Source organism: Boleophthalmus pectinirostris, unplaced genomic scaffold, assembly GCF_026225935.1.
Source record: "Boleophthalmus pectinirostris isolate CB_2022bp ecotype Guang Dong unplaced genomic scaffold, ASM2622593v1 HiC_scaffold_4, whole genome shotgun sequence".
In the NCBI taxonomy this organism is placed as follows: domain Eukaryota; kingdom Metazoa; phylum Chordata; class Actinopteri; order Gobiiformes; family Gobiidae; genus Boleophthalmus; species Boleophthalmus pectinirostris.
Window position 1 is genome coordinate 31,787,664 of NW_026571353.1, and position 22,976 is coordinate 31,810,639.

A 22,976-nucleotide genomic window follows, 5' to 3' on the forward strand; every position below is an offset into this window, starting at 1 on the left:
AACAAAGAGAATGTTTGGTGAATTTTATCAAGGGGAAAGACATTATTACCCTTCTTCCTGCAGGATTTGGCACCTTTTTTCAGCCTCACCTTTTACTATGGTACTTTTATGTATTTTAGCATGTTAGTGTGTGAGTGTGCGTGTGTGTGTCTGGGTTGTTTGGTTGTGTGGAGTCGGGCAACTGTGGGGTTGGGTTGGGGTGGAAGGAAATGTGGAATTGTTTTTAATCACTTTGTATTACATTTTGTATGAAAAGCACGTTGTAAATAAAGTTTGATTGATTGACTGATTACATACGTCGCGACCAAATAGCAGCGATTGGTTAAATTTCAAAAAGTACCCGCCTACCGTCGAGCGAACGAATCCTAATGCTGTGAGGTCAGACAGTTTCCACGAAGTGAAACCGGCTGATGAATCACGCTAATGAAACCGTACCTTCACCTTAAAGAAACGGTACGGCCAGATCACTGCCCACTGAGTTTGACGAGTGAACTTGACAGATACAATCATGATTATCCTGACAAGATGCCCCCAAGCAGCAGCACTGAAGAATGGGCGCCATCAAGAAAATTAGTTTTACCCCAGTACAGCTTTTAAAATAACATTCTCTGCATCAAAGCAATTAATCTTCTAAACATCAGGAGGTGCGCTGTTAGAATGGTGGTCGTTGCCAAAACTCTGATCTGGCCTCCGAAAGTTGTGTATTAGGTAAGTGACTGTGTTGGGAAGGTGACTTTTAAAATGTATTCCTCTACAGATTACAGATTACATACGCCAAAATGTAGTTTGTAACGGAATCCACTAAATTACTTGAAGTGAGTAATGTAATCTGATTACTTTGGATTACTTGATTTGCTGTAGAGAAGCAAAGACGAGGAAATCTTCACATAAGATGTTTTGTCTGATAAAAAACAATAAAAAAGCTCAGACTTTACGTAACCAAATTAAAAATATTATTGATAGAAGACGAGGAAACACGGTCCATGCAGCATGATTTAGTCCTGTTAAATCCTGTTTTAGACCTGGTTTAGACCTGGTTTTAGTCCTGGTTTAGTCCCGGTTTAGACCTGGTTTAGACCTGGTTCAGACCTGGTTTAGACCTGGTTCAGACCTGGTTTAGTCCTGGTTTAGAACTGGTTTAGTCCTGGTTTAGTCTTGGTTTAGAACTAGTTTAGAACTGATTTAGTCCTGGTTTAGTCCCAGTTTTAACCTGGTTTTAGTCCCGGTTTAGTCCTAGTTTGGACCTGGTTTGGGCCTGGTTCAGACCTGGTTTAGTCCTGTCTTAGACCTAGTTTAGTCCTGGTTTAGTCTTGGTTTAGACCTAGTTTAGAACTGATTTAGACCTGGTTTTAGTCCTGGTTTAGTCTTGGTTTAGACCCAGTTTAGACCTGGTTTTAGTCCTGGTTTAGTCCTGGTTTAGTCTTGGTTTAGACCTGATTTTAGTCCTGGTTTAGACCTGGTTTGGACCTGGTTTCGTGTCCGGCAATGAGTGGAATTACTGGCAAAAAAAAAAAAGAAAAAAAAAAAGGGATATAGCCCAAAATGTGAAAACAGGAAAATACTGCTGTGTCATACATTTATTTCAACAAAGTCACTATAATCCAATTACCTCTCATTAAAACAGTAACTGTAACTGAATACAGTTACTCATAATTTATACTCTGATTACATAACGCCGGTACATGTAACCCTGGTAAGTGAGGAGTAACTTTGAACCTCCGCAAACTTTAAAATCTGATCCAGTCCCTTTAATCTGTGACACAAAGTTAAAGAAAAGTGAGACGCTGAGCAAAAGAGCACTGACGACGGAGGGAGCGGCGCCTACAGAAAGATAAACGACAAGAGAAGAGAGTGATAATAGAGTGAAAACATGTGTCTGTGTGGGCCGCACCAGTAGAGCTGAAAATAGGAGCGGGCTGAGGCGGAGGCACGGGCTCATTTGGGAGGAAACACTCTTCTGTCTGTTCTGAGCGAGTCTCCTTGTACGGACGGGGAACAACACCGCCTTTAAAGGGCACCCGCCATCTCTCTCTCTTTCTATGCTTTCTCACTTTCCTCTCTCTCTCTCTCTCTCTTTGTGCTTTCATCTTTTTCGTTCTCTATTCTCGATCTCTTCCTCTGTCTCTCGTCCTGTCTCTTTTTCTGCTTTCTCACCTCCCTCTATCTCTCTCTCTTTCTGTGCTTTGGTCTCTCTTTTTCTCCCTTTATTCCCCATCTCTTCTCTCTCTCTCTCTCTCTCTCTCTTTGTGTATCATCTGTTTTTCTTTCTTTATTCCCCATCTCTCTCTCTCTGTCCATTTCTATCCCTCTCTCTCTGCTTTCTCACTTCTGTCTATCTCTCTCTCTCTCTCTTGTGTTTCATCTCCCCTTTTTTGTTCTTTATTCTCAGTCTCTTCCTCTCTCCATTTCTATCCCACCTCTGTCTCTCTTCCCTCTCTTCTCCCACTTTGCTTTCATCTTTCTTTCTCTTTCTTTATTCCCTCTCTTCCCCCCCTCTCTCTCTCTCCATTTCTGTCCTCTCTTTGTGTTGCATCTGTTTTTCTTTATTTTCAATCTCTTCCTCTCTGTCTATTTCTATCCCACCTCTTTCTCTCTTCTTGTCTCTTTTTCTGCTCTCTCACCTCTCTCTCTCTCTCTCTCTGTGCTTTTGTCTCTCTCTATTCCCCATCTCTTCCTCTCTCTCTCTCTTTGTGCTTCGATCTCTTTTTCTTTCTTTATTCTCGATCTCTTCCTCTCCCTCCATTTCTATCCCACCTCTATCTCTCTTTCTATGTTTCCTTCTGCTTTCTCACCTCTCTCTCTCTCTTTGCTTTCGTCTCCCCTTTTCTTTCTTTATTCCCCATCTCTTCTTCTCTCTGTCTGTTTCTGTCTCTCTCTCTCTCTCTCTCTCTCTCTCTTTGTGCTTTCATCTTTTTCGTTCTCTATTCTCGATCTCTTCCTCTGTCTCTCGTCCTGTCTCTTTTTCTGCTTTCTCACCTCTCTCTCTATCTCTCTCTTTCTGTGCTTTGGTCTCTCTTTTTCTCCCTTTATTCCCCATCTCTTCCTCTCTCTCTCTCTCTTTGTGTATCATCTGTTTTTCTTTCTATATTCTCAATCTCTTCCTCTTCTATCCCTCTCTCTCTCTGCTTTCTCACTTCTGTCTATCTCTCTCTCTCTTTGTGTTTCATCTCCCCTTTTTTGTTCTTTATTCTCAGTCTCTTCCTCTCTCCATTTCTATCCCACCTCTGTCTCTCTTCCCTCTCTTCTCTCACTTTGCTTTCATCTTTCTTTCTCTTTCTTTATTCCCCATCTCTTCCCCCCCTTCTCTCTCTCTCTCTCTCTCTCTCCATTTCTGTCCCTCTCTTTGTGTTGCATCTGTTTTTCTTTATTTTCAATCTCTTCCTCTCTGTCTATTTCTATCCCACCTCTTTCTCTCTTCTTGTCTCTTTTTCTGCTTTCTCACCTCTCTCTCTCTCTCTCTCTGTGCTTTTGTCTCTCTCTATTCCCCATCTCTTCCTCTCTCTCTCTCTCTCTCTTGTGCTTCGATCTCTTTTTCTTTCTTTATTCTCCATCTCTTCCTCTCCCTCCATTTCTATCCCACCTCTATCTCTCTTTCTATGTTTCCTTCTGCTTTCTCACCTCTCTCTCTCTCTCTCTTTGCTTTCGTCTCCCCTTTTCTTTCTTTATTCCCCATCTCTTCCTCTCTCTGTCTGTTTCTGTCCTCTCTCTCTCTCTCTCTCTCTTTGTGCTTTCATCTTTTTCTTTCTTCATTCTCGATCTCTTCTTCTCTCTCCATTTCTATCCCACCTCTTTCTCTCTTTCTCTGCTTTCTCACTTCTATCGCTCTCTCTTTGCTTTTGTCTCTCTTTTTCTTTCTTTTTTCCCCATCTCTCTCTCTCTCTCTCTCTTTGTGTTTCATCTCTTTTTCTTTCTTTATTTCTTCCTGTCTGTCCAGTTCTCTCCCACCTCTATCTCTCTTCGCTCTCTTCTCTTTTTCTTCTTTCTCACCTCTCTCTCTCTCTCTCTCTCTGCGCTTTCATCTCCCTTTTTCCTTCTTTATTCTCAATCTCTCTCTCTCTCTCTCTGTTTCTATCCCAGCTCTATCTCTCCTCCCGTCTCTCTTTCTGCTTTCTCACTTCTCTCTCTCGCTCTGTACTTTTATCTCCTTTTTTCTTTCTTTACGCCCCATCTCTTCCTTTCTCTCTCTCTCTCTCTCACTCCGTCTTTATTCTCAATCTCTTCCTCTCTCTTCATTTCTATCCTCGCTCCATCTCTCTTCATCCCTCCCCCTCTCTTTCTCTCTTTTTTTTCCTTCTTGCTCTTTGTCTGTTTCCACCTCTACCTCTTTTGTCTCTCTTTCTCTCTACCCCGCCCTTCGCAATTCTCCCTGTCCCTCTTCTTCTTCTTCTTCTTCTCTCTTCCACTTTCTCTTTCTCCATCTTCCCCTCTCTGTAACTCTCTCCCTCTCTCCTCTTTCCATCTCTTTTCACTTTCTCTCCCTGACTCTCTCTTTCTTTCTCTGCGTCTTCCTCCCACTCTTCCTTTTCACTTTCTCTCACCATTCCGATTTTTTTTTCATTCTCTCTTCACTTTTCTCTCTCTCTCACTCTTTCATGCACGCTGCCTCATCATTCCCTCTTCTCTCTTTCTCTCCGTTCCTCTCTCTCTCTCCATCTCTTTTCTCCGTGTCCAGGGCTGAGGCCATTAGTGAAGCGCCGTGTGTGGGTGAGAGGAGACGACCGAAGACCGGTGAATGAGAAAGACCACGACACCGACCGCCGCGGAGAATGGACGGAAATATATCCATCCCTCTATCTCTCCATTATCTGTCTTCTATCCATCCCTCTATCTCTCTGTCTTTTTGTTCTCTATCTCCGTCTCTCCGCGGAGCTCAGGGGCAGGACGTGGAAAAAGGCCGAACCGCGGGCCGCCGAAGTATGAATGTGAATAAAAATATGTCCATCCCTCCATCTCTCTGTCTTCTATCGCTCCATTTTCTATGTTCTATCCATCCCTCTAGTCTCTCTTCATCCCGCCATCCTCTATCTCTCCATTTCTTTGTCCTCTAGCTCTTCATCTATTCTCTATCCATTTCTCCATCCTGTATCTCTCTATCTTTTGGTCCCCTCCCTCCATCCTCTATCCTTCTATCCATCCCTCCATCTCTTCTGTCTCTCCATCTCTTTGTCCTCTAGCTCTCCCTCGATCTTCTATCTCTTCCATCTCTCTGTCCTGTCTCTCTCCATCCCTCCATCTTTGCCTCTCTGTCTCTCCACCTCTTTGCCCTTTATCTCTCTATCCTTTATCCATCCTATCATCTCTCTGTCTTCTATCGCTCCATTTTCTATGTTTCTATCCATCCTCTCATCCTTCTATCGCTCCATCTCTTTGTCCTTTCTCTCTCCATCCTCTATCTGTCCCTTCAACCTGTATCTCTCCATCTCTCTGTCCTCTATCCATCCCTCCATCCTCTACCTTTGGTCCTCTATCTCACCATGTTCTATCCTTCCCTCCATCCTCTATCTCTCTATCTTTTGGCCCTCTATCCCTCCATCCTCTATGTTTTGGTCCTCTGTCCCTCCACCCTCTACCTTCTATCCATCCCTCCATCTTCTATCTCTGTATCGCTCCATCTCTCTGTCTTCTGTTCCTTTATCCATCCCTCCATCTTCTGTCTCTCCCTTGATCTTCTATCTCTTCCATCTCTCTGTCCTGTCTCTCTCCATCCCTCCATCCTCTATCCCTCCATCGCTCCATCTTTGCCCTCTATCTCTCTATCCTTTATCCATCCCTACATCTCTCTGTCTTCTATCGCTCCATTTTCTATGTTCTATCCATCCCTCTATCTTCTGTCCCAGTCTCTCTTCATCCCGCCATCCTCTATCTCTCCATTTCTTTGTCCTCTATCTCTTCATCTATTCTCTATCCATCTCTCCATCCTGTATCTCTCTTTTGGTTTCTTTTGGTCTTCTATCTCTCCATCCTCTACCTTCTATCCATCCCTCCATCTTCTGTCTCTGTATCGCTCCATCTCTCTGTCTTCTGTTCCTTTATCCATCCCTCCATCTTCTGTCTCTCCATCTCTTTGTCCTCTAGCTCTCCCTCGATCTTCTATCTCTTCCATCTCTCTGTCCTGTCTCTCTCCATCCCTCCATCTTCTATCTCTCCATCTCTTTGTCCTCTACCTCTTCATCCTCTATCCGTCCTCCAACCTCTATCTCTCCATATCTCTGTCCTCTATCTCTCCATCCTCTATCCATCCCTCCATCCTCTATCTTTTGGTCCTCTATCTCTCCATGTTATATCCTTCCCTCCACCCTCTATCTCTCTATTTTTTGGTCCTCTATCCCTCCATCCTCTATCCTTTATCCATCCCTCCATCTTCTGGCTCTCCATCTCTTTGTCTTCTATCTCTCCCTCCATCTCCTAACTCTCCATCTCTCTGTCCTCTCTCTCTCCATCCCTCCATCTTCTATCTCTCCATCTCTTTGTCTTCTATCTCTCTATCCATCCCTCCATCTCTCTGTCTTCTATCACTCCATTTTCTATGTTCTATCCATCCCTCTATCTTTTGTCTCAGTCTCTCTCCATCTCTTTGTCCTCTGTCTCTTCATCCTCTGTTCTCTATCCATCCCTTCCAACCTCTATCTCTCCATCTCTCTGTCCTCTATCTCTCCATCCTCTATCCATCTCTCCACCCTGTATCTCTCTATCTTTTGGTCTTCTCTCTCTCCATCTTCTATATTCTGTCCATCCCTCCATCTTTTGTCTTTGTATTGCTCCACGTGTCTATCTTCGCTGCATCCTCTATCTTCTATCCATCTTTCCATCCTCTATCTCTCCGTATTTTGGTCCTCTATTGCTCCATCTTTTCATCTTCTATCTCTCCATTCTCTGTCCATCCCTCCAACCTCTATCTCTCCATCTCTCCATCTCTCTGTCCTCTATCCATGTCTCCATCCTCTATCTCTTTGTCCTCTGTCTCTCCATCTCTATCCTCTATCCATCCCGCCATCCTCTCTGTCTCCATCTCTCCACCCTCCATCTCTCCATTTCTCTATCTTCTATCCATCCCTCCATCTCTCCATCTTCTGGTCCTGTATCTCTCCATCCTCTATCTCTCCATTTCCCCATCCTCCATCTCTCCAACTCTCTGTCCTCTATCTCTCCATCCTCTATCCTCTATCCATCCCGCCATCCTCTCTGTCTCCATCTCCCCACCCTCTATCTCTCCATTCCTTTGTCCTCTATCGCTCCATCTCTCTATCTTCTATCCATCCCTCCATCCTCCATCTCTCCATCTTCTGGTCCTGTATCTCTCCATCTCTTTGGCTTCTGTCTCTCCATCCTCTACCTCTCCATTTCTCTATCTTTCCATCTCTCCATCCTCTATCCATCCTCCATCTCTCCATACTCCATCCATCTTTGTGTTGAATAGAAAATAAATATAATTCAGTCGTCATTTCTGTATCTGAGCGTTTGTTTTTTGCCCAAACAGTGTAACAGTGACACGTTCATTTTCATGGTGGATGAAGGAGGTCGAAGTGTCTTGCCTAATGACACAATGTCCTTTCAAATTAAGGACCCGCCTTCCTCATGGCAGGTCTGTACAGAGCCACTTCCCCCCTGATAAGTGCATCGTTTAGTTCACGAGTTTGTTCGTCTGTCAGCTGTTGGTTGTTAGTCTCTCAGTGTCATTTCCCCGATTTGGCTCCGCTCCAGTTTGGCACCATTTGGATTTCACTCATTTAACTCTTTCAAACAGAGAAAAACTAAAAACTAAATAAATAATTAAATAAGTAAAAGGTTGTGTCTGTGTTCTGTCAGCTGTAGCCACAAGTACGATGTGAATACATTTAAGTGAGTTTATTCCTAGAAATCTTATGTCATCATTATCACCAAAGGTATCATCAGTTTTATTTATTTTTAGTTATGTCGTAGTTATTGTAGGAGTTGTAGTTGCTGTAGTAGTTATAGTAGTAGTAGTTGTAGTTGTAGTAGTAGTTGTAGTAGTAGTAGTTGTTGTACTTGTACTTGTAGTAGTAGTTGTAGTTGTTGTAGTTGTTGTAGTAGTTGTAGTAGTAGTTGTAGTAGTTGTAGTTGTAGTAGTTGTTGTTGTAGTTATAGTAGTAGTGGTTATAGTTGTACTTGTTGTAGTTGTACTTGTAGTAGTAGTTGTTGTTGTAGTTGTAGTAGTAGTAGTTGTACTTGTAGTAGTAGTTGTAGTAGTTGTTGTTGTAGTTGTTGTAGTAGTTGTTGTAGTAGTTGTTGTAGTTGTTGTAGTTGTTGTAGTAGTTGTAGTTAGTTGTTGTTGTTGTAGTAGTTGTTGTTGTAGTTATAGTAGTAGTGGTATAGTTGTACTTGTAGTTGTACTTGTAGTAGTAGTAGTTGTAGTAGTTGTTGTTGTAGTTGTAGTAGTTGTAGTAGTTGTAGTTATAGTAGTAGTGGTTATAGTTGTACTTGTTGTAGTTGTACTTGTAGTAGTAGTAGTTGTAGTAGTTGTTGTTGTAGTTGTAGTAGTTGGACTTGTAGTAGTAGTTGTAGTTGTAGTAGTTGTAGTTATAGTAGTAGTAGTTGTACTTGTACTTGTAGTAGCAGTAGTTGTAGTAGTAGTTGTAGTAGTTGTTGTTGTAGTTGTAGTAGTAGTAGTTGTACTTGTAGTAGTAGTAGTTGTACTTGTAGTAGTAGTTGTAGTTGTAGTAGTTGTTGTTGTTGTAGTAGTAGTAGTTGTACTTGTAGTAGTAGTTGTAGTTGTTTATTTTTATGATTGATTGATTGATTGATTGATTGATTTTTGAAGTCAGACTTCACTCAGCTCTGCTCTGTTTAAACACACTGTTTTTATGGAGCAATTATTTATCAATGAAACTGTGTATAGCCCAAAAGTGAGACTTGCCCAAAGTATGGTAACTATAGCAACCTCAGTTTGTGCCAAAGTATCTGGGCAGGCAGACTTTACCAAACGGTGTGAGGCTCCAAATCAGGCAATGGAAGACTTGTTAGACAGTTTGTTAGACAGTCCGCTGGCTTGTTAGGTAGTTAAGTACTTAGTTGACTAGTTAGTTAGTCAGTGTGCGAGTTCTTTCATTCATTCATTCTAAGTCCACACTAGTCCGTAATTGAGTCATTTTCGTTGAGGACGCAGTGTTCGTCCTCATTAATCTGATTCAAAACAGATCCAGAGACGGAACGAGCTCCCACGAGTTCATCTGAGTTTGGATCTGATCTGGACGCCTGAAATCATTGAGACGCTTATGTAGGTCTATGTGCCACGAAGTAATTCACCGCCAAAACGCTAAGAGGCGAGAACACAGGTGTGAAACATGCGGCCCGGGGGCCAGATCCGGCCCTCCAAGACCTTTAATGTGCCCCTCGGCTGATTTTCTACTAAAATATTTTAATTATATTTTCTATTAAAATATTGTAAATTTTCTGTGGTGTTTATCAGAGCAGCGTCTCCAGCGTCTCTGTACGTGGCCCCTCCCACCAGAGCAGCACAAATGAAGACTTGTCTCTTTCCAAACGCTCTTAAAGGACGATCGTTTTGACTGTTGACCGTGACACCCTCATCAACAAAATGTCCAAAATGAGAAAAGTGAAGCTGAGTGCAGGATTTTCCAAGAAAATTTTACTTTTTCCTATTTATACAAGTTAATGTTAAACAAGTTCATGTTAAAACATTGTGTTGAAATTTAATTTTTTTTCTTAAAGTTTCAGGTTGTTCATAATATTATAATATTTTGTAAAAGAAAGAGTTCATCAATTAAAAAAGATTTCTGTAATAGATTTGTGTTTCTCTGCACAAATATTTGAACTTATTGTTATTTTTGGGGTTTATATGACATGAGTTTTCTGATCCGGCCCCTTTGGGATCAAAGTCGGTTGGATACGGCCCCCGGACCAAAATGAGTTTGACACCCCTGGGCTAGAATATATGTCCATTCATATATACGGTCTGTGCGTACAACCTGCAGACGTATAATCTCTGAAAAGTTTAACATGAACCATCTCGAACGCGATAGAAGCACGGAACAGACTCACCATCAGCAGAACACCCCTCTATCACAGAAAGAACACTCATAATCCACTGAGTCGTGTCCTTTAGTCCGACAGAAGCTGAACCGCATCAGTCAACAAGGAGCAAGCTCAGTTTATGTAAAAGAGCCATGCGGTTTTAAGTTTTGTTTCTGTAAAATGTAAACAAATATGCTCAAAGCTGTGTGGACAGGTAAGGCTTGCGGACACAGAAACGACGTGTCTGGACGCAGATCGCTTCCGAAGCCGTGATACTGTGATTCGTTTCAGTGTAAAAGTAGCTTAAATTAGAGAGCATTTGGCTGCCGTTCAAAACTCCCTGTCCCGCTCCATGTAAAGTCGTAGTTAGAGCAGTTGTATATGGCCCACTCAGCACAGTGATAAAAGGCCTCAGAGCCCTGCAGGAGCGCGCCTCAACGCACTCAAAACAATTATAGCACCCCCGTCCCATTGGAGATCGATGCATACAACACATTCATTGTGTTAATTGACTGGGCTGTGAGAAGCTCGGCTCCATTAATGCAATAAGGTGTAAATCAAGTGAGAAAGGCCCAATGCAAGAGACATGACCCTGGTCCTGCGTACGTGCTGATGTCACCACACCACTCATCTGACATTATTCTAACAACACTTATCTGTCCACAGGGGAACACTCGGTACGTTTAGATGCACGGCAGGAAAAGCAGATAAATGGGCTCTTCCGACTTAAAGGTGCACTACGGAACTTTTCTTAGGGAGGGTCTGTCAAATGCGTTTCTTCATGGAGATGTTATTGCTTTGTGTTGAATGTTGAATATGGCATTAAACCTTTCTTTAAACCTAAAGACCAAACCAGACCACGTTACAGGTCAGATCTGTGGAGAGGCGACCTCGCTCATAGTCAGAATACCTGTTTTTCAAGGTATTTTTGAGCTATAAAACCACCTGTAATTGAATAAAAGTAAAGTAGAGCTGTTTAAAGGGACAGTCCAGAATTTTTGGCATAGGATTTGATTTCCTAGTGAGCCAGAGTGTTGGAGACGTGTGGAGACACTTTTTAAAAAAATATTCCATCCAGTTCTTGTATTTGCAGAGGTCGCTGGTGCTAGACTAGTGCACGTCAATGGTCATAGTTAACCTGCCACTAAAAACAGTCTTACCCACTCCACAAAACACTCAAAGCAAATCTATTATTACACCAGACTGTCCATGTGAATGTCTGTGTTGATAGAATAGTGTTTAAAATAAAACTAACCTTGCATCACATGAATCGTGGCATGTTGAGGGACTATTTTTTCATATATCAGTCCGCCGCTGCCGAGCTTTTTATCAGGAAGTACAAGTCGCTGCTGCTGCTCAGACATAAATCCTTCAAATGCAAGGTTGGTTTTACTTCTAAAATTATTCTATCGACACAGACATTCACATCGACAGTCTGGTGTAATAATAGATTTATTTCATGTGTTTTGTGGAGTGGGTAAGACTGTTTTTAGCGGCAGGCTAACTATGGCCATTGACATGCACTAGCCTAGCACCAGCGACCTCTGCAAATACAAGGACTGGATGGAATATTTAAAAAAGTGCCTCCACACGTCTCCAACACTCTGGCTAACTAGGAAATTCCAAACCGTCCCTTTAATGTCATTCCAGGCAGAGCAATAACATATCCATAGAAAGAAAGAAGGTGAGGGTTTGCCAACACTTTTTGTCTCCATGACGATGCAATAACTTCGCATGGAATGGTTCACAGTTTGGTATTAAATTTAAATCCTTACATTTTTTTCATTCTCCTTATGGTTTATTTTCTACAATCATGAATGAATAAACTTTTGTGCCTTTGTTAACATTACTATTAGTTTGTACGACCATAAACGAAAAAAAAAAAAATGAAGATAAGAACTAATTAAAAAAAGTGATTGTATTGTTGTTTGAGGATTTATTATATGGAACAACCTGAGTGATGATAAAGCTTTATACTCTCTGTCATTGTTTAAAAGGGTTTGGTACTGTTGCTTGAGCTTGGACCCTTTCTGTCATGATCCATGTAGTTGTAGACCATTTTTGTTTTTGTTTTGTAGTGCTGCAACATGACAGAATAAAAATAAATACATAAATAAATAAACTTAAATATGCCACCACCAGACCAAGATACCGTTAGATCTGTGCAGAAAATGGCTCACCTGATGGCCGTTCTTTGAGGAATAAAAACACTCACAAACATAACTGAATGATTAGAAGATGGATCAGTTTAATGTCACACTGTGAACCATGTCAGACAAATTAATACTTTCTCCATGGAGACAAGCGAGTGGAGAACCCGCTACGCAAAAAAAATTACGCAGTACATCTTTGAACCGATTTTTCAAAATGCACGTAAACACAGGAATGACGATTGAAGCGTCGTGAATCGAAGAGAAGCTGGTACAGACTCGGATGTCCACTGCATGTGACATTACGAGAAAACTTCCTTCTCCAAAACTTCAAAACGTAAATGAAAATGTGTCGCATGGTACAATGAAATGCCACTAGGGGCTTCTCAGTTCTGCGATTTTGAACAGAAAGTTAATGGTCCCTTTCGATTATTAAGGTTACAATGAACAAAATATATGACAAGCGACTTATGTTCTAGTTCTAAATATCTGAAAAAGCAAGGGTCACATTTAACGATACAAAAGATACAAAAGAACACAACCTAAGCTAAAATAAAATAAGAAATAAGACATTCTGTAATTGGCAGTGCTTAATGAGGTCATCGGTCCATATCTAAAGTAACGTTTCTGGTAGTCAGCCCCAAGGCAACTATGGCTACAATAAAAAAAAATAAAAAAAAAAAACATAAAAGTGCTGTACCTGATTTTACAGTCTTAAAAACGTTGCAAAAACTGTATATTTTAGCACATTTTGCAGTGTTCCAAATGTATTCCTCACTTACTTTTTAAGACAGCTCTCATTCAAACACCAATGTGAAGCTAAAAACAAGTAGCATGCTTACGCGCACTTCCTGATTATCACTCAAAATGTTCTTTATTTAGATGCAGACAGGACGCAGTGGCCCGATTTTGACCTAAGAGCTGAGTATACACCGTTCTCCGGACCTTCAGGTAGTACCGAGCTGAAGAACAAGAATACTTTGTAATATTTCGGAGTAGTTGAAGTTGCAGGATGTCCGAAAGTAAATAGATTTGTGGGATAATGGCACAATAATTCCATAAAGTGTGCCTTTTGCTTGACTTTATGAAACATACAGAGTAATGTCCCTGCTAAGTAAGAGTCCTCTGCACAAGTGTTTGGGGCTAATGTTAGACCTAATGGAGCGCACAGAAACAAGAGTCTGGGGAGGTTACATGGGGACAACAAGTACGAGTGTCCATATACAAGACAGGCTTTTTTAACTTATGAAATATACAGGGTGCTGCATGTGAATGGAAAAACTATACCGAGGTAAAATAAACTCAATATTACCTTACGGTAGAGGAGAGTTGAGAGGAATTGTAAGCACTAGTGAGAGCGGGAAGGTGAGTGACTTATAGCTTAGTGGGGGAAAGTGAGAGTAATATTTGTACCTTCTGCAAAGTTCAATAAGCCATTAAAGGGGCTGGACCCATTTTTGCTTTTAATTAAAGTGGGACTAGACACATAAACTCCTGCCACAACCACATTTCTGCTAAACTGCGCAGTACCTGGAGGACACCGCAGTGGCCAATGGAGCCAACGCACACTTAAGATTTAGACATCTTTGACCAAAATGTACCTAGTTTGCACTAAAATATTCAAAAATAATTAGGGATGATAGTAGGTAAAGTTAGTAAATCACCATATACAGTAGGAGTGTAACGGTGCATGGTAATGGCGCGCTCTTAAGCTTCCAACCCACAATCCAGAGCGCCCTATACACGAATCCACTCGGGTGTCCCAGCACGACTTCAGTAAACTACAAAGCCGCACCACCCGCAGCGCACGCAAACACACACGGAGCAGACAGCGACCACACAGTCAAACACACCCACACACACACTCATCACTCCACACGGAAGAGGAACGGACCGAAAAAGCGAGTGCAATGTGTCACTTCTAGCCACAACTGAACAACTGAGTCACTGTGAACATGCCAACAATTCAGTGGTCCCAGACAGCACCCTCCCTACGTCCCTAAGTCCGGTGCAGTTTATTTGTGAAAAAAGTTTGAAAATAAACCATTTAATGACATTGCGTCTTATAATCCAGAGCGCCTAATAGCCCGAAAATACAGTATTTGTACCAAACAGTTTCAGTACGGGACGCTTTGTTCGGTGCAGGGCTGTGCACAAGTGAGTTTACGCAATTAGTGTGTGTTTACATTCCGCCACTACATGTGCAGTCCGCGTACGCACGTGACTGGGGCGAGCAGTGTTTCCCGCAGCGCTTTAAAGTTAGAGCAGCCGCCTTGTCAACAACCCTAACCCCGCCACCTTCCCTCCTAACCACGTGAATCCTCGCTAAACTACGGTTGTCGTGCCCCAGTCCTCATTCTCGCCGGAACAGAATCTCCTCTCTCCAACGGTATTTTCAACTGCTTGTTCTGTTTTTTTTTCTGTCCAAAAATATGAAGATTGAGTAAAACTTCATGCTGGAACTGTAAGTGCTGTTTACAAGGAAATAATTTTTTAATAATATTTCATACATTTGCTGCTTATTTGAGAGTATTTGATTTAACTTATTAGTATTACTTTGCATTTATTTTATTTTTCCGTTTGTATAATGTTAAAACAAATGGTTGGTTTAATAAACACATAAATGGTTTTGCATTTTGTTCCCATACTGTACTGAAAATGAACCAAACTATGACCTCAAAACCGATGTACATACCGAATCGTGATTTTTGTGAACCGTTACAACCCTCATACACACAGTTAAGGAGTGAGAAAACGTACATCTGGTGTTTAGTTAACAACACTTGAAAATGAAATCTGTTTTGCCTCAGTACAAATATTTTATTAAAAGTAGCTCTTAGGATCAAAATGAGATTAATGTCTGCTTTAATAGTGTTTAATTTACTACAAAATAGGCAGTGCTTCCTTAGCATGCTAATGTTTGTTATCTGACAGCTGTGAAAAAGCTGAAAGGGCTTATAAACTTATTGAGGTGAATAATTAGGACGGCTGCGAATAGTTTAAAAATTAGTTCTGTTTTTCACATTTTACTGACAAAAACAGAAGTCAAGTACCTACCGCACCTTTAAATAATGTGTGAAATCATTTAATTGGTTTCACACAACAAAAAATGAATCTCATAAGAGTTAAGTAGAAAGAGGATGGCAGAGGCAACAAGAATTCAAGCCCTCTGGTCTGATGAGCACTTGTATGTGAAAGTTTTGATCCAATGCGGCACTCTAATATCGTCATTTTTATAATAATAGTTAAATTTGACTCTCTTACCAAAATCGGAGTCGTAGAAGAGCACAAACTTCTGCCAGCTGTACTCCGACACCACTTGCATGATGACCTCGTTGAGATAGACCGGAGGGCGGACCATGAGCGTGTAGTCGTCTGCTCCGGGGAGGCGGCTGGTGGGCGGGCAGGCGGAGCGAGGAGAGCCCCCAGGAGAGCGCTGGATGAACAGGTGAGGGATGTGCATGGCGTCTGCTAAAGTCTGCAGACTGCCGGCCGACATGCAGCCGATGGAGCTCACCAGGGCCAGGATCCCACGGTTCATCAGCTCGCAGGCTAAAGGAGAGACAGAGGAGAGAAAGAGAGAGGCGGGGTTAAGGGCGGAACAAGAGTTTGCCAAAAAGTTTCCATAAAGAATAAAAAATAATAATCAGATTTATATAATGCTTTGCAGTTTGGCACATTATTCATTCACTCCATTGGAAGTGAGGCTGCCAATCTGCACCATTGGCTCCTCCGACCACCAACAACACTTACACACTCACCCCACTTTCATATTAGGCAATGTGGGCGAAGTGTCTTGCCCAAGGACATAACAACTTTGTTTTGCTTCTGGCGCCTCAACTGTGGAATCTGTTATTTCCAGAAGTCGCTCATCCAAGCACTAACCAGGCCCGGCCCTGTTTAGCTTCTGAGATCAGACGAGATCAGGCTTTGAAAAGGAGATTTGGCCAAAAAACAAGCATCATCATCATCATCATCATCATCATCATCTGCACCATCGGCCCCCTCCAACCATGACCAACACTCTCACAACACTATACTGGACAAGGCGGGTGAAGTGTCAGGCAGACGCGGCGCTAACATTAGGCAACAATAGGCAGCCGCCTCAGTGCCACTAATCACCGAGGCTTCAGAGCAATTTAATTTTCCCTCAATATGGCATTAAATAAGAGTAGTTTTACTTTTAAACAAGAAAACACCATCAAAGTAGTATCTGAATATCTGATTTTAACTGTCAAATCATCCCCGCCAGCTTGACCCTGATTCAAACATAATCATAGAAACATAAATAAATAAATAAATAATACAGAATTATGATAAATAATAAAATAAAATAATAAATAAAATAATACAATAAAATACATAAATATAAAAAATAAAATAAAATAAAAATAATAAAAAATAAAATAAAATAAAACAAAACTACATTCAGCTCTGGTTATCTAGTAGACTACCTAACTAATAAGACAAGTTTCCAGTCCACTCTAATTCAACTAGAGATGTGTGTGTGTATCTCAATATATATAATATATATAATATAATAAATAAAATAATAAAAAAAAAAAAAAACACAGTGCATTATAGTGAGGGCCCCAAGCTCAAGTTCTCCTTGGGCCCCCAAATTTTTAACTCCGCCACTGTTGTCAGGACACAAGGACAGAATGATCCTAGCGGCAATCAGTATTTTGCGTTACCATTACCGCTTTAAATGTCCCAGATCACTTTTTGAATAACTACATCGAGTTTGTCTTAACAAAACATGAGTCTCAAGTCAATTATGGTTTAGTTATTGCAATGTGTAACCAGGTCCTATATCCAAACACATTTCCGCCATGTAGTCAGTCCCTCTCACAACAGTCTGATGTTGAACCACGACAGAGAAACAACTCTATGTCTGAATAGTCACGGGGAGCTGTTTCCCCGTGGTTTTCGTCCAGCAACCCGTCAGATTGATCGAAATCGTCTCCGTCAGTTGTGTCCTTGTCTAATCCAACATAATGTAGTAAATGAAGATCAGGTGCAGCCCCTTTAATGACTGAAAACCGGACTAACTTCAGTGTTTAAAGACTTCAAAATATATTTACGCACTGAAAACTACTGACACAATGGCCCCAGTTGGTTATTTTAGTTAATTTAATAGAAACATGGGTCTTAATTACTCAAAACAACTCAATTACTATCAATTCAAATAATCCTAACTTAAAGGTGGACTGTGTGCTTTTTGGTTTGGGTCCATCACCTGCGTATTTCTATGGAGATGTCATTGCTCTACCTGGAATGTTCCACAGTATGACATTAAACAGCTCTACTTTACATTTATTCAAATACATGTGGTTTTATAGCTTAAAAATACTCCAAAAAACAACCATTCTGACACGGGGCGAGGTTGTCTTTCCACAGATCTGACCTGTAACTTGATCTGATTTGGTCTTCATGAAGATAAGAAAGGTTTAAAGCCACACTGTGAAACATTCCAGACAAAGCAATATCTAAACAACATTTGATGCACCCCTCCACCAGAAAAGTTACACAATGCACCTTTAAACCAGCTGTAAACTAGGACAAAACAGGGTCAAACCAGGACAAGGATAATTTTTCAGTTGGATTAAAAGTATTTAATTATGTGCCGCACTTAATTATGTCTAAGGCAGATCTCTGTAATGAAGACTACCATGGCAACCGCACAGTTTGAGATCCAGGTCTTTAATATAAACCGTCTTTCATTCACAAATATGTCACTTATCCCCATTATGACTGAACCCTGTGACTTTAAATGACCTATTTTATATTTATATTATATTATATTTTCTTGTCTAGCTCTTCACTAAAGTCCTTGGGTAATTTGACACCTGAATTACCCATCTCGACTGAACTAGAGGTAAAATGTAGGTGTTAACTTAACTGTTAAAACTACCACTACATGACATCACAAGGTGTAACACAGCATTTTGAGCTTTGGAGAAGGTGATAGAGTAATAATAATAATAATAATAATAATAATAATAAATAATAAATAAAGTATTACTAAAATTAAATACAAATAAAAAAATAATAAAATAAAATACAAATAAAACAATAAAATAAAATGATTACTAAAATAAAATAAAAATTAAATTAATAATAAAATAAAATAAAAGGATTACTAAAATAAAATAAAAGGATTACTAAAATAAAAATAAAGGATTACTCAAACGTGTGAATGAAACAAAACATAATTTCAGGTATGTTTTTGAGGGGATAACAGAATTATAACATCGCTTAAATGTGCACGATGTAACTTTTTGGTTGCTTGTTTCTGTGTATACAGTCGTTTCTCACTATAAGGTGGTTCAGCTTTCAATTTTGCATATTTTTTTTTTTTTTTATTTATTTTTTTTAGAGCACATCGTGTTCCTCCCCATGCGTCCTGATTGGCTGAGGGACTGTAGACCACTGTCAATCAATCTCCTCCGTGCCGTGTCTCCTGTACAGTACAAAATGCGTTCAGCCAAGTTTACGTAAATATTCGATCTCTTGCAGTGTGATTATGAAGTGCTGTATGTTTGCGAGTTTTCTCCCCGACAAAACCCACAATGTCGACGAAACGTTCTGCACCGACCATAGACCGTACATATGAGTGGACGTAGCCACTGCATGCCGAATAGGAAGTTCACCAGAAGGCTCTTCCGGCTCCTTCTGACCCTGGCTCCATTTGTCTTTACATTTGGATCTTGTCGGTCTCTCTGTAACTGCCTGCAGTGAGCCTCGTCATTTTGGTCTTAAAATGTTACATGATCCAGATTTGTTTAATTTTCCACTATTTTCTCCATCAAAAAAATCCTATTGATAACATCCGAGCCTGGCTCCAGATTCGCTCCTGTAACCCTAAACATCTCCTCATCTGAGTGCCGCTGAAGACTATGGGCGACGTCACACTCGCTTAGTCCACTTCTTTTATACAGTCTGTGGCAACGACAAAGTCTCCTGCGGTCGCACCCAAAAGGCAGAGGAAGACGCAAACCATCGCACAAAAAGCTGGACTTCTGGACACGCTGAAAGACGGTAGAAGTTACGCGGCTGTAGGGCTCCATTACGGAATAAATTAATCTTCGGTTCATTACATAAAGACAGTGTTGGGGAGTAACAGATTACATGTACCGCCGTTACGTAATCAGAGTACAAATTATGAGTAACTGTATTCAGTTACAGTTACTGTTTCAATGAGTGGTAATTGGATTACAGTTACTTTGCTGAAATAAGTGGATTACAAGGCGGTATTTTCCTGTTTTCACATTTTGTGCTACATCCCATTTATTTATTTTTTTATTTCGGTAATTTCACTCATTGCCGGAAACCCAAACAGAACGCGCGCAATAAGAGCGATGTAAACGTCATGTTAAAGTTGGCGGTGTCAGTCACACAGTGGAAGCAGCAGTGCATTGGTAAAAACGCATTTGTGTCTTGGAAATTCTTCTCCCGATGTGAGATAAATATATAAAAAAACAAATATAAAATCGCCTACAACTTAAATGTGAAACAGGAGCTACTGGCACCGGTGAAAACAACCTGCATAGACTCATAATATCTGCACTACTGTCCTATACACAAACACACACACAACACACACAAACACAAACACACACACAACACAAACACACAACACACACACACACACAACACAACACACACACACACACAAACACACACACACACACACACACACACACACACACACACACACACAACACACACACACACACACACACACACACACACACACACAACACACAACAAACACACACAACACACACACACACACACACACACACACACACACACACACACACACACACACACACACACACACACACACACACACACAACACACACACACACACACACACACAAACACACACAAACACACACACACAAACACACAACACACACACACACACACACACACACACACACACACACACACACACACAAACACACACACACACACACACACACACACACACACACACACACACACACACACACACACACACACACACACACACACACACACACACACACACACACACACACACACACACACAACACACACACACACACACACACAACACACACACACACACCTTCATCATCGTCATCAACCTGAGAACCCGCGGACCACGTCTCCTTCCGTAGTTACAGCGTGGACACCGACGTCTCGTGCGCCGCGTGTGGACCGTGTTTTCTCGCGTAAACCGCACTTCCTCCTGTGCGCCTCTAAACCAGAACTAACACCAGGACTAAACCAGAACTAAACCAGGACTAAACCAGGACTAAAGACTAACCAGGACCAGGACTAAACCAGGAACTAACACCAGGACTAAACCAGGACTAAAGCAGGACTGAACCAGGTTTAAACTAGGACTAAACCACGACTAAACCAGAACTAAAGACCTGGTCTAGACCTGGTCTAAACCAGGTCTAAAATCAGGAGTAAACCAGGTCTAAAAATCAGGACTAAACCAGGTCTAAACAACATGACACCTAACAGTAGGTTGACATAATTTAAGGTGATCTCATATAAAAAATAATTTCTCTATCAATAATATTTTTTTAATCTGGTGAAGGAAAAGCTGATCTTGTTTCTGTCTTTTAACAGACAAAACCTCTTATATTAAGATCTCGTGGTCTTTGTTTCTCTACAGTAAACAGTTGCTTATTCATGGAGACTTGGGCTCAGACAATTTGAAGACAACAAACAAGAATTTTCAGGATGTGGTTGCTACATTCATGTCGTTTAAAAAAACATGACAATATCAAGTAATCCAAAGTAATCAGATTACGTTACTCACTTTAAGTAATTTAATGGATTACGTTACAAACTACATTTTGGGGTGTGTAATCTGTAATCTGTAGGGGATTACATTTTAAAAGTAACCTTCCCAACACTGCATAAAGAAAGAGGAAAATAACAATAAGGACGACAGCAGCGATAAGTTTTAAGAAGGATGAAAAAGGGTTGTAATTGTTCTGTGTAAGAAAAGTGTATAAAGTGTGTGGTGAGGAGTTTTACAGCCTTAAAACAGATATAATAATTGTAAAATAGCTGACTACTTTGTGGATTTCGCCTATTGCGGGTCATTTTTGGAACATAATTGAACGTATATAAATGAGGGACCACTGGAGGTCATTGCTGTGCCTGAAATGTTTCACAGTATGACATTAAACAGCTCTGTCTATACATTTATTCAATTACAGGTGGTTTTACTGCTCAAAAATACCTAAAGAAACCTTCATTCTAACTGAAATGGGAAGCTTCTCCACAGATCTGACCTGTAACTTGGTCTGGTTTGGTCTCCATGAAGATAGAAAGGTTTAAATCCATACTGTGAAACATTCCAGACAAAGCAATCTGAAGCATCTTCATGGAGAAAAGCGTTTTTAGAGGAAAGTTACAGTGCGCCTTTAAAGCTCACAAGAATCCATTTTGTGCAATATAAGACCTTTAACATAAACCAACTTTCATTCCCAAACATCTTCTCAGACAATTTCTCCCCATTATGAGTGAGCCGTATCACTTTAACAGAACAGAGAACAGCAAATATATCACAGTTAGACTTAATCTTATATTCATGAAGTGGAGACGAGTTTTAATGGTGGCTCTTTAACCTCGTCTGTTACGGCTCCCTGCAGCACCTCCAAACACTTTTCGGCTAAATGACTCTCTCTTTAATAAGTCTTTATGAACTACTGATGAATACAAGACCAGTGGCTATTCAGTGAAGCAACAGTCCGGCAAAGCACACTCAGAATGGAGATTAAAACTGTTTGCAATTTACGACACGTTTCTACCTCCGAAAGAACTCGATTAAAGGATGCGCTGTGTAGCTTTTTGGTGGGGGATTCATCACCTGCTTGTTTCTGTGGGTGTCATGTCCTGAAGTGTGACATTAAACAGATCTACCTTACATTTATTCAGTTATAGGTGTTTTTTTTGGATCAAATGCGCCACTCAGACCAATGTTTTGTTGGCAGTGTAATTGGTCCAAATGACCAAAAGTACTTCTTTTTACTGCTAATTTAGGTCTAACTTAACTTATTTTGATATGGAACAGACTTAACATAACTTAACTAAACTTAACTCAAGTGTTATTAAAGGTGTGGTTGCTCAGACAAACCTACATTAAATGCAACATTTTGAAAAATTCACTATTGTCTGTGGGCCTAAGTTTCAATATGTGACCCCCAGTGAAAAAAGTTTGGACAACCCTGGTTTAATGCCATACTGTGAAACATTCCAGACAAAGAAATCCAAAGCGTTATCGTGAAGAAAAGCATTTGACAAACCCTACAACAGAAAAGTTACACAATGCATCTTTAATGATTCAGACTGAGCACTGAAAGATTTGTAACCTGTAATAAAATGGGTGTAATGGAGGTGAAGTGTCTTAGCCAGGCAATTGAATTTCTCTCCAGCGACTAGGTCAGGAAACGGAATACGCTAGACCAGGGGTGTCAAACTCATTTTGGTCCGGGGGCCGTATCCAACCTACTCTGATCTCAAAGGGGCCGGATCAGAAAACTCATGTCATATAAACCCCAAAAATAACAATAAGTTCAAATATTTGTGCAGAGAAAACGCAAATCTATTACAGAAATATTTTTAATTGATGAACTTTTTCTTTTACAAAATATTATAATATTATGAACAACCTGAAACTTTAAGAAAAATAAAATTTCAACACAAAGTTTTAACATGAACTTGTATGTAAATAGGAATAAGTCAATTTTTGTTGAAAAATCCTGCACTCGTCTCCACTTTTCTCATGTTCTCAACGATCGTCCTTTAAGAGCGTT

General features: G+C 40.6%; 1 protein-coding gene across 1 annotated transcript in view; it reads right to left on the reverse strand.

Annotated features, from left to right (window-relative positions):
- grid2 (glutamate receptor, ionotropic, delta 2) overlaps positions 1-22,976 on the reverse strand; it is a 1,594,008-nt gene that overhangs the window by 849,710 nt on the left and 721,322 nt on the right. Inside the window, exon 3 of the mRNA XM_055161426.1 lies at positions 15,408-15,695. Coding sequence (XP_055017401.1) covers positions 15,408-15,695 — 288 coding nt within the window. The remainder of the gene's footprint in view (positions 1-15,407; positions 15,696-22,976) is intronic.